Raw genomic sequence first — 12,102 nt, forward strand, 5'->3', positions numbered from 1 at the left:
GAAAAAAAAAAAAAAGAAAAAAAAGAAAGTGGTTTTGTTTTTTTTATTTATTTGGAAGGGTACATTTCGGTTTTGAACGGTTTTGTCATGTTTATATATATATACAAAATTCAAAATATTAATTGAATAAATATAATTTAAATTTAAATTTAAAAATAAGCTAATTTTAAATTATGTAATTTAAATTTTAAATAAAAAAAATCATAGTTAAATTTATATAACCTAATTAACTCAATGAATCCAAATTAATTTAAATAAAGGATAAAAATATTATTTAATTAAAAAAATTCTCAATAATATATATTTTTTTAAAATAATATTAAAATAATAAAATATTAAATCAAATCCAAATAATGAAATCATAGTGACGTTGAAAACACCTACCACCCAATTGACCTTCATAAACCCCTACATGGAGTTGCGATCTTTTCAGCCCCCAGCTACGATAGAGACTGGTTGAGAGATTAATAAACAGACATCCAGAGAGAGACATTTCACCTATATAGGTTTTGTTTTTTACCTTCTTTTGTGAAAGATTATTCTTTGTCCTTCAATTCTTTGATATAAAAATCTGTTCTTTATTCTGAAACACATCTAAAATCTCTATACATACACAGAAATCCGTGCTTTGATTAGCTGTTTAAAATCCCAAATAAAACCAATCAAGACGCCTATCGCCCAATTATTGACCTGGATGATAAGGATATAGCAATTTCAAATAAAATAAATTATAAAATTTAATTATTAATAAACTCATTGTTATATAATAAAATTAAAAGAAATTCAATCTAAAAATACAATATAATAAAATTTTTGAATAAAATAACAAAAATATCATTTATAGCTTCGCAAGATTTTTCTAAATTTTGATAACTCTAAAATTTTAACATGAAATATAATAATATATAAGAAGATTACTTATAAACATTTAACCCGATTTTATAGTCATTGAGAGATATGTTTCATATCATAAAAATAAATATTATTTTTTTAAAGCTAATAATAAATTATTTAGTCAGAACAAAACCACCAAGATAGCAGCCTTTCTCATAACAGGCTATGAACTAAAAACTGGGGTGAGTGATTAAAAGAAAATAAAATCACATCCTCTGTGCATGGACAAAGAGAGAAGTTATATATATAAACACCTCAATATTTATGAATAATTCTATGTAAAAATACACGAGAAGTTCATAATAAAATGTTTTTTTTTTAAAAAAGAATTGAAGAGTATTTTTTTACATCTCGCTAAACGTGCTGGGATCCTAAAAAAAACTTTGATATTAAAAAAATATTACTCCCTAAACTCCTTGCACTGCCAACCCTACCTCTACCCTGACTTTATTTGCGACTGTTAATGCCTTACCTACCTTTAGTATTTGGAGTAGTTGGAGCCAACGGGAGAAGAAGCGCCAATACGAACCATCTACATAGATAATAGATATGCCCATGAGTTTTCGATAGGTTAGATAGGTTATACCTTTCAAGTCCCATAGGTATATGTTCTTGCTATTTTAGGGGTCTCTCTGTAGACAGAGGAATATATATTATTTATTAATTTCCTTTTTATTTTTGTATTTTGAAAATATTTGTACAAAAAAATTAATTTGTTTAAAATAATATTATTTTAGTGTTTATAGATATTTTGATACGTTAAAAATAAAAATAATTTTTAAAAAATAATAAATATTATTTTAATATATTTATAAATAAAAAATATTTTAAAGAACAACCATGAATATACTTCTATAAACACTATAAACTTCTCAATCAACGTCCCGGGAGGGGTACCAGAACAAGAACAAGGATTCTCTTCGGTGAAAACCGCTGCACCAGAACCGTAACCAGCTAACGCATCGCCTTCTATCTGCATTTCTAAGGCCAGTCCCTTCCGCTAACCATTTAGGTTAGTTCATCAGGCGCCAAGGCATCTCTATCTCCCAGGTCCCATCTCGAACATTCCCAGAGAGGCGAGTCAGCCATGGTGATAGTAATGATAATTAAAATAAGATTAATTTTTGGATTCTATGTATCGGGGAATCCTGAAAAAACAAAAAAATAGTTGGTAGAACAAGTGGAATTTTTGTAAGATAAATAAACACCAAGGATACTCTAGGATCCCACTAGAAGTGCCGGGGATCCTGAGAGCTGCTCGATTATAAAAAAAGGAGTAAAAAAATATATAATATAAAAATCTTGAGATTTTAGAGAGTAGGTAATAAAAATAAATAAAAGTTGATTATTAATTACGGGTAAACGTTCTTTGGAACGAGTGGATAGGGGGTAATTATACCTTCCCCTAACACAAGGGAACTCTCAAATCCTAATTCATATCTTAGGTATTTATTAAAATCAATAAAAATTAATATGGTGGCCAATCACACCTAAAAAGTAAATAATCGGTGGAGACTCACTGTCTTTTTCACTCTTTCCTTGCCTCTAGTGATTCTGCCACAACTATCGAACAAAACACCAGCATGGCATATTTTGAAGTAATTGTAGGTAGAAAAAAAAAATCCCTCATTCAAGTGATACCTATTAGTTTCATACAGTTATTTATATGATATCAGAGGTGAAAAGAATGATTGAAAACATTCATACCACTTTCAACTCTGTGTTATCCATGATCTGCTGCATTTTTTTTAGTGGTCATCAATCTTCACCTGTATTTTCATAAAAAGCTACTTCTAGCTTGGCTTATATAAAAAACCATAGTCTACAAGAGAAAATAGTTGTTGATTAAATATATTTATATATAAAAAAAATATTTTCATTCACTTCACATACAAAATAAACATAACAAACCCACTAATGTGCGTTGTAACAGAATTATGAATACATTAGTTCCAATTCTCTATATTGGAGTGTGATCGCTGCACGAAATGTTCGGACATAATGTGTTGAATATATTCCACCCACATGGATACACTGGTTTGAAATCCTTCTAAACTGTTACCTTCTTCCAACCTAGAAGTCCTTTTTCTTTTATATATTTTCTATATTTCTTTGTGCTTTGTATAAAAAATCACATAACTTATAAGGTATAAATAAATTATCTGTTAGTAAATAAAAAATAAAATTGAATAAAAGGATAGAAATTTTTTATCTTCATTCCAATCTTATCTAGTTGCAGTGTGATTCTCCCAAATCCTCCTTGCAATAACATTGTTAGCTCTATCCTATTCAAAATTTTCTTTGCACTTAAAATTAGTAAAAGAAAATTTTCATTAATGTTAATAAAATAACCAAATTAATATAAAAAGTATTTTAAATTGATACTAACTTTAAACCTTCCAAACTATGCATCAATTATAGGTTTCAATTCAGGATGTTTGGAAACCTGATTCCATAAAAACAATAGAATTTTCATTGATGACTTTATCATCGATGATATGGTTTTGGCAACCTCAATGTTTGTAAATCAAAAATTACATTTGTTAATTGAAATTAATTTTTCAAAAATTATTAATATGCTGTGAAGGGAAAACAAACTTACATTAAAATATCATTTTTCCACTAAGCCTTATACTTCTTGGTAAATGGATCCTACTTTGAAGGGACCCTATCTCGACATGGTGATATCACACTCGTCGAGCCTGCGTTGTGTGTGGATGCCTGTGTCAGAGGTTTCTATTCTTGGTTGGCACCTAAAGAGTCATGGTCATCAGAATCACTGCTAGATCAACGATCATGTTTATATGACACAATATTAACTTTCTCTTAAGGATCTACACAAATTAAAAGATTAAGATAACGTCAAATATTTATATTTGTAAAAAAAGTTGGCATCACTACCTCTATATGAGAGACTATCCAAAATCCTTAAACCTGCAAATACACAACTATTTAAATTTGATTACCATAAACTATTTGATTTGATTTAATTTGTTTCCTTGTCATTGAGTGAAGAGTTCACTCAACTTGTACTTAACCTGGTTTTATAAATTTTGTTTCTTGAAATTTTATTTTATTAATACATATATTTATTATGGAGTAAACCTAATTATTGGATCTCTACTTTTTTAACTAGAATTTTACTTTATAAATAGAAAAGCTTCTTTTCTATAATTAGGTTATATATACAATTATTATCATAATAATATTATATTGTATAACATATAAAAATCAATCTAAATTTATCACATTTACTTTTTAATGAAATTGGAATTATAATTATGAATATATGATAATCATTGATTATCAACTATGAATGTTTTAAATTCATTAATGTTTAATAGAATATTATTAACTAATAATAATTAAAATCAATCCTATATATTTAATTGAATTTGAACAACAAAATTGAAAAAAAAACTATAATTCAACCAAATTATTCTCATATCAAAAAATAAAAATAAAATCCAACAATAACATTCATATAATTATTAAGAACCAAAAAAATTAAAAAATAATGCAAAATAAACACAAAAAAGAAGAAGAAAAAAGAACACAAATTAAGAACCAAAAAAATTAAAAAATAATGCAAAATAAACACAAAAAAAAAGAAGAAAAAAGAAAAATCTTACCTTGATTTTGTTGTGATTGAAGTTCAGAAGAGAAAAAAAATATAACAAATTCAAACAGTATGTTAATTAACAAAAAAAAAACAAAAACAAAAAACGAAGAAGTTAGTAGAAGAAGAGAGGAGAAGACATACCTGCGTGTAGAGAAAGGGAGAAGAGAAGAGAAGAAGTTGAGAGAGAAGGAGAGAGAGAAGAGAAAGAAAGAGAAAAACATTGGTGTTTATTTGTGTAAGAGGAAGAGGGAAGAAGAAGAAAAAGAGGAAGAGAGAAGAAGAAAGCCAGCCCATTTGTTATGGTTTTAAGGATTATTGTCTTTTAATTTGGGGCTTTTTACCAATGATTTTACTGATAAATAATTAAATATTTTTAATTTTTATGTATATGTTTTTGTTTATAATATCTATTTAAGCTTTTCAATTATATAGAAAATTAAAAAAAACCTAAATATCGGTGATGATTTTTTATTTCAATGGTAAATCCATATGTACCATATAATAATTAAAAGTGACATTGGAAAATGAACAATTATATTGCTCTTTAGAATATACCAACGAACTCAATCTGTTGGTCATACCTTATGTTCCTATATGTAAAGTCTGTAAAGTCTAATAAAAAAATTTAATTTAATCAAAATTTTTTTTGAAACCCGCCACATATTACTAGCATCTTTCCTGTTAGAAAAATAAAAAAGTAATATTTTGATTTTTTCATCAGTGTCTCTTTCTATAAATTCTAATTGAAACTTTCAATTTAACCAAAATTTTTCAAAAAACACACCAAATATTGGTGATGCCTTACCATCAAAAAATTAAAAAAAATAATATTTAATTTTTCTGTCGGTGTCTTCATCTATAATGTCTAATTGAAATTTTCAATTGAATAAAATTATTTAGAAACTCACCAACTATTACAATTGGTGATACTATATGTAATGAACAATGTAATTTAGAGGTGAAAAGCTCCAATGCTCTCTAGAATATATTAACAGACTTAATTTGTCAGTTATACCCTCCATATTAAACACAATAAATAGTACAATTGAGAGGGAAACAGTTCCATTACTTTCTAGAATATACTAACAGACTTAATCTGTTAGTGATACCTTTTGTATTGACCATAATGAACAATGAAATTGAGAGGTGAAAATCTCAAATGTTTTTTGTAATGTACCGATGACCTAATCTATCAGTGTATTTGTTAATATTTTGCAGTTTATCGGTATTTACATCAATGTGCAACAATTTTGATTGCCAAATTGTATCTTTATTCCTTATCTATACATCCTACAAATATTTAAAATCACAATAGCATACATAACACATAACACGAGTTTTGTTTAGAATATTAAAATCACATAAAATTAATGTTTCCTTGTCATTTAATAATAAATTAATATCATTTTTTTTTACATTAAAGTTAATCCTGTCCGAAAATATTACATTATAATTTATAGCACTACACATTCATGTTGTACAAATTAATCAGAATTATCTTCTTCTTCTTTAATTTTATCATCTCCATCACAATCTTCTATGTTGATTTCATTGCTATCATCTATATCAGACAAGGCCTCCAATGTTTTCCTTAAATAGTAGATGTATAGATAGATATTTCATTGAGTTGAAAAACGATGAATGAAATATCATCTATATCAGGCATAACACGTGGCACTAATGACTGTTCATTTGATATAATCTGCAATCCTCCAAATTCATGAAGCTTGATATGTTTGAAGTATGTCCATCAGGAAAATACAGACTCTTAAGCCATTGATAGACAAGTAATTATGCATTCTTGTCTAAGACAAAACTGGTTTTGGGCTTTGTGCCGCGTGACCCATCATAAACTAACTCTATTTTTACGATGATAAAACAAAGATATATCAAATCTAGCCTTTTTGTTATCCTTTGTTTTCCCTTTCATGTCCATAACTCTGTTGAAAATATTTTCAAACATATTTTTTTCAATGTGCACAAAAATAAGGTAATGGAGAAAGAGATTAGTTTTGCAATAATGAAACTTTTAGAAAATACTTTACTTTGCCAAATTGTGGGTCAAACCAAAACTAGAAAACTTCTACTTATCGAATTGAAAATCAAACACAATGTCATCGTGCTCTGACACTACTTTAAACAATTTTTCACCCTATGATAGCAGCTATACTACCTCCCTTTCAACTCTGCTAATAAAGAACTTTTTGTACTTGTAATTTGTTGGCAAAAACCACTGGTGGCAGTAAAAAAAAGGTGTTTTACTGTTATTTATTAATGTAAAGGCTTTGTTATTTTCCACACAGTATGAACATGCTATTTTTCCATGCTAGCTCCAATGAGAAACCATTCTATACATAGGAAAGTTATTGATAGTTCACATCAAAACTATCTTTATCTGAAAATTCTGTTTCCTCGATGTATCATTTATCAAAGCTTTAGATGACCATAACTACTTCAACTCATTAATCAACATACAGAAACAAACATTTAATTAATCAATAGACTATTAGGACTAAGTATGATCATAAATAAAAACATGAACTTTAACCTTATATATATCCTAGATTGCAAATTTGGAACTATGAGTATCACTAATTAACAAGAATAAGAAGTAGTAAATAACTCGAATGGATTGAATTTGTCTATACATAACCCAAAACACACTTTCCTTGATTTCACTAAAAAATAAGGATGCACCCTGTTAAAATATTTTCAGACTTCATCATCAAAAGAGTACACCATCATTCTATCTACCACATCATATAAATGATGCCATGACATGTGCTTAGCAGTCTTTGGTGATATGAATAACTTTTGCAGTCTATGTGTAATGAGAAGTATCTAAGTTTTTTTCTATGTGCGATAAAGTCATTATCCTACCAATTTTGGGTTTATAATTGGCATTCTCACATGTTTTATACTCAATCAATTTTATATTTTTAAGGTAGTTTAATATACAAAAGTTGGAAGACATGTCAATTTTCTGGTATCTAGGTTGAGGGGTTTTCATCATGGATTTAGCAATGCACAAGTTCTTTTTTAGCCTATTCCTTTAAAGTAAAATGTTTCTTGCCCATTTGAAAGTTCTGTCATAATCAACCTCACTCAACCCATGATTTAACTTAACGGTGAACGCTTATGCAACAAGTAATAATTTACTATAATTTGTGCACCCATTCCATAATGGTTCGTTAAAGTCTTTTCAAAATATGAAAAAACCTGGTCATGTCTACATTAGTTTCTTTATTTATGATTGGACATTGACCAACATAACCCTAATTCATTTTCATTGCATATATAACCATATTCCTATAAGGATTACTATTGTCATCTACAATCTCATACAAGTTGCTAGAACTAGAAGTTGACTCAACCATCCTTTCTACCATGTTCTCATGAGGAATATATAGTTCTTTATGTGCAAACCAACATAGATATCTCTCCATGAATTCTTTTTGTAGAAGATATATTATTACAACATCTAGATCAATAATTTTTACACCTCTTACATAGACGTCTAATACCACCTCCACTAATATTTCTTGGATTAGATAATGTGTAATTAATAAAACCTATAACTCCATTATAATAATCCATCATGCGCAACTCTTTGGGTGAATCTCAATATATCTATCAACGATTATCCATTACTTATGTAAAACCTGTAAAGAATAATGATGATAACATGTATTAATTAATTATATAAACTAAATAAATAACAAAACATTGGTTTAACTCAAACTTATTCAAACTATTTTAATAGTACAACTAAATCATTATTGATTATCTATATAAATTTAAATTTCTATATATTTACCAAAAAAATTCAACTTACTAAAAAAATTGACAAAATATAAAATAGACATGTTAAATAAGTCATTATTTAATTCATCACAAAATACCCATGTCACAAATTCAAAATAAATTTCATCAATTTATATACAAATATAATTTTACAAAGTCTCATATAAACCCTAACATGTGCAAATCATACATTCATATAATAAATTTCTATGGAAAAAAAGCTATAAAACGAGTAAACACCCAAACAAAATATATATACTATATAAATATGCAATAAAAATTTACATTTTAAAATTGAGTTCAAATAAAAAAATGGTAGTTTGCTTACTTAATGTGGAGAACGCTCAATAAAATCTAAATCAGAACATGAATGTTAATAAAGTGAATGTTGGGATGGCTGGATTTGTAGTAGAAGGTTGATTTGTTATAATATTTTTTAGGGGTTGTGTTGTTTGTTGTATAGAAAAATAAAGGAAGAAGAAGAAATGGAGGAGGGAGAGAGGAGAATCGCTCGTCAAGTTATAAATTAAATATTACAGATAAATTTATCAATGAATTTAATCAATGAATTTAAATCTATTGGTAATTTTGTCTATAAAAATAACATATCATCGTACTTTTTTTATTTCTTTCTTTCTTCCTTTTTTTTTACTCACTGTAATTTCCTTGATATATACTAAGGGAATATTTTTGTTGATACTTACCAATGGATAATGCGAGGGCATATTCAGTCGAAAAAATGCACTATGATTTACAAATGAAAATATTCTGTTGGTGTGTCTATTTGTATTTGTTAATTTTCTAGTAGTGATTTGTTTTCAATTTTCAATTGCATTAATTTTGTTTCGCAAATAAAATTTTATTTTCCAAGCTTAAGAGAAATTATTTAGTATATGATAATTAAGATAATAACTTAATTTATTATTATGTTATTTTTCTAACATAATTCATATCATTAAATTTAAAATCAAAACGTTTGATTCGAAATACAACCAATCATAATTTTAATAAAACATGACAAGATCCAATTAATATAAAGCTACAAGTAATGGATACACAACTTCTTGAATAATGAAGTTGCATTCTATACTTTACAAGAGAGTGAAACGTGCATTTAATATAATAAATGAAAAGATTCAAGCGCAAGAGTTATTGGGATAATAAATATTTTTCTTAACTAATTTTATTTTTTTTATTTTTTTTTATGCTCATTTTTTTTCTTATTTAAATAGAATAATTTTTTTATTTTATTTTTTATATTCAATATTATTAGTGTTTTCTAGTTTTTGTTTCTATATAAAAGGTTATAATAAATTTTTGGCAAGTGAATATATAAATGAATAATATTACATATTTTAAAAGCTTCCTTGTAATTATGATGTTCTTAATCTTTAAGGGTTTGAATTTGCAACCATTATCTTTTGTTTTTATCTGTTTATATATCAGTTGGTATCACAGTTTAAAAATTACTGATGGTGTTGATTGGAGGTCATAAATAATGTATTTTAAAGCTTAATAATTTCTGGTATTTAGTTGTTATGTGTTATTGAATAATTAGAAAAAGTTATACATATACCATGTTATTAAATTTTGATAATGGGATCTACGTGGGGTGGCTTGCGCGAAGATTTTGTATTATGAATGAAGAACCCATATAAAGGAGCCGTGGCTACGTATGGTAAGCGAAAACTTGCAAGTTTGCTGTGAATGGATGATAACAATAGCGCAAGCAGAGAACATAATATAACAAATCAAGCAAGACTAGAAACCAATCTTTTTTACTATTCATAATTGGAAAAGAATACAATAAATACAAACACAAATAATGAAGACACGTACGGTGCGGTTGCAATTCAAAGAAAATTCCTAAGACCAAATCTAAAGATGAAGCCAACATATATCTCTTCTTTATTTTATTTCAACATCCATCCTATTATACATATAGAGGCAGCCTAGAACTGGATACAGATGTTGCACATTATTACATTTATAATTAGCGCACCAATTAACAACAATCTATGCATGCTTACGTGCAAACTCCAGAAGACATTGACAGAGTTCTTTAGGCCTAGAAACAATTGCCATATGATCTGCTGGAATCTCCATCACTTCCTTAACCTCATTGTGTTCAATCATGAAGCGCTGCAATGACGGAACCACCAATAAATCTTGAGTACAAACAACATAATCTCGCACAACCGATCCAAATTTCTCCTTCGTGAACTTGTTTGCCTTGGCCAGACTTTCAAGAAACAATGATCCTGATCTCTTTAAAAGCGTTTGGAGACTGAGATCCTGCACACAAGAAAAATATATCATCACTACAATAGTTATTACAGTCAAACAGATCAGTCCAAGATCGAAAATCGATTTGTAATCAGATTTATGAGCCGTACCTCAGGGGAGGCAAGGCTAAAAGCAGTGGACTTCATGAATGCCTCATATCCCGTGGTTGAAGACACAACACTCTGCCACCCTTCTGCCACGGCTGGGCTATTTTCAATAAACTAACAGAAAAAACAAAATGTATAAGGGTTTAATTTAAAGTTAGAGATGATTGGTAATGCCTTTACATTTGCATGTTTTCTTGTGCATTAATGCTATGAATATTGCTTGTTGAATTAAGCAAAAGGTTTTGCCCGTCATATCTCTGCTCAGTGGGTTGTGTTGTTGGACCCTAAACAGAACAGATCCGGGCACTCGTGTTCATCATCTAAATTAAAACCAATCAATTAAAGGGCCTTAATTAAATGCAAAATAAAATAAAATAAATTGCGGTACCTTCTCTAACATATACGATGGCTGGTGCTCGGTATCAGGCAAGAATGCTGTAACAAAAACAGCCAGGGAAATCTTCTCTGGGAACTTCTCCATAGCAAAAGCCACGTTTAAGCCACCTAGACTATGAGCCACCAATACAACCTTTTCATTTTCAGCTAAGTTGGCCATGAACTCGATCAAGGGCTCGTTATACTGATCAAAAGTAACAACTTCTTCCAGTGTTTTTGTGTTCACCCCTGATGCACTCATGTCAAGGGCTGTGACAGAGTGGCCAGCTGCCTCTAGGATTGTCTTCACCTTGTACCATGCCCAAGCTCCTGAAGCTGAACCATGGATCAAAACAAAATGCGTTGTTTGATTGTTGCTATCTGCCATTTATTTTTTTGGTGATTGATAGTACTATAAAAAAAGTTAAGGCTTTTGGTTTCGCTTGTAAAGGCTTTTGGTTTCGCTTGACAGTACGTAATATTTTCGTAATGCCTTGATTGTGGTTAGTAATGTCGTTGCTTGGTGGTATATATAGAGTACCGTCTGTTGAAAAGTTGAAAGTCACAATTTTTTTTTTTTGATCAAGAACACCTAGGCATTATTTTCTTTGACAGGTCAAGTCATGCGTTCGATCTTTTTGATGGTATTAACATGCAATATTGGGGAGGAAGTGCGTAAAATAATTTTGAAATTCAACAATTAAAAATATATATTAATGAAGAAAAGTAGCCATGCTTTATTCGTTGAAGAACTTCAAATAACATGACCAAGAAGATAGCTTGTTTTGGGAAAAGTAAACTCCTCAAATACAAACCCAACTCTTTCTGTAAATTCATAGGAAAATTAACATATCACGTAACTAGATAACATACTCATTTTATTTAGTTTTTCTTTCCCTATACATACATAAGGTTATACACCGTATTAATTTTATAATAAGAGGTGACATTTAATTCTAAAAGAGAACATAGTGAATAGATTATCAATTTGGCTTATAAAAAATGATCTGTATT

The 12,102-nt window shown here is 28.5% G+C and overlaps 1 protein-coding gene across 1 annotated transcript; it reads right to left on the reverse strand.

The window, feature by feature from the left end:
- Window positions 1-10,106: 10,106 nt before the first annotated feature.
- On the reverse strand, window positions 10,107-11,574 carry LOC105135863 (salicylic acid-binding protein 2-like). Its single transcript, XM_011040934.1, has 3 exons — window positions 11,102-11,574; window positions 10,717-10,827; window positions 10,107-10,615 (listed from the first exon to the last, which is right to left on the reverse strand). The coding sequence occupies exons 1-3, from the start codon at window positions 11,474-11,476 to the stop codon at window positions 10,337-10,339; spliced, it is 765 nt and encodes a 254-aa protein (XP_011039236.1). The 5' UTR covers window positions 11,477-11,574; the 3' UTR covers window positions 10,107-10,336.
- Between the last annotated feature and the right edge of the window lie 528 nt (window positions 11,575-12,102).

Source organism: Populus euphratica, unplaced genomic scaffold, assembly GCF_000495115.2.
Source record: "Populus euphratica unplaced genomic scaffold, PopEup_1.0 scaffold234.1, whole genome shotgun sequence".
NCBI classification, from domain to species: Eukaryota; Viridiplantae; Streptophyta; class Magnoliopsida; order Malpighiales; family Salicaceae; genus Populus; species Populus euphratica.

Coding starts and splice junctions, on each gene's coding strand:
- LOC105135863 (XM_011040934.1), bottom strand. CDS start 11,476: ATGGCAGATAGCAACAATCAAACAACGCATTTTGTTTTGATCCATGGT. Junction 10,828..11,101: donor CATCGTATATGTTAGAGAAG/GTACCGCAATTT, acceptor TTTTTCTGTTAG/TTTATTGAAAATAGCCCAGC. Junction 10,616..10,716: donor TTAGCCTTGCCTCCCCTGAG/GTACGGCTCATA, acceptor TCTTGTGTGCAG/GATCTCAGTCTCCAAACGCT.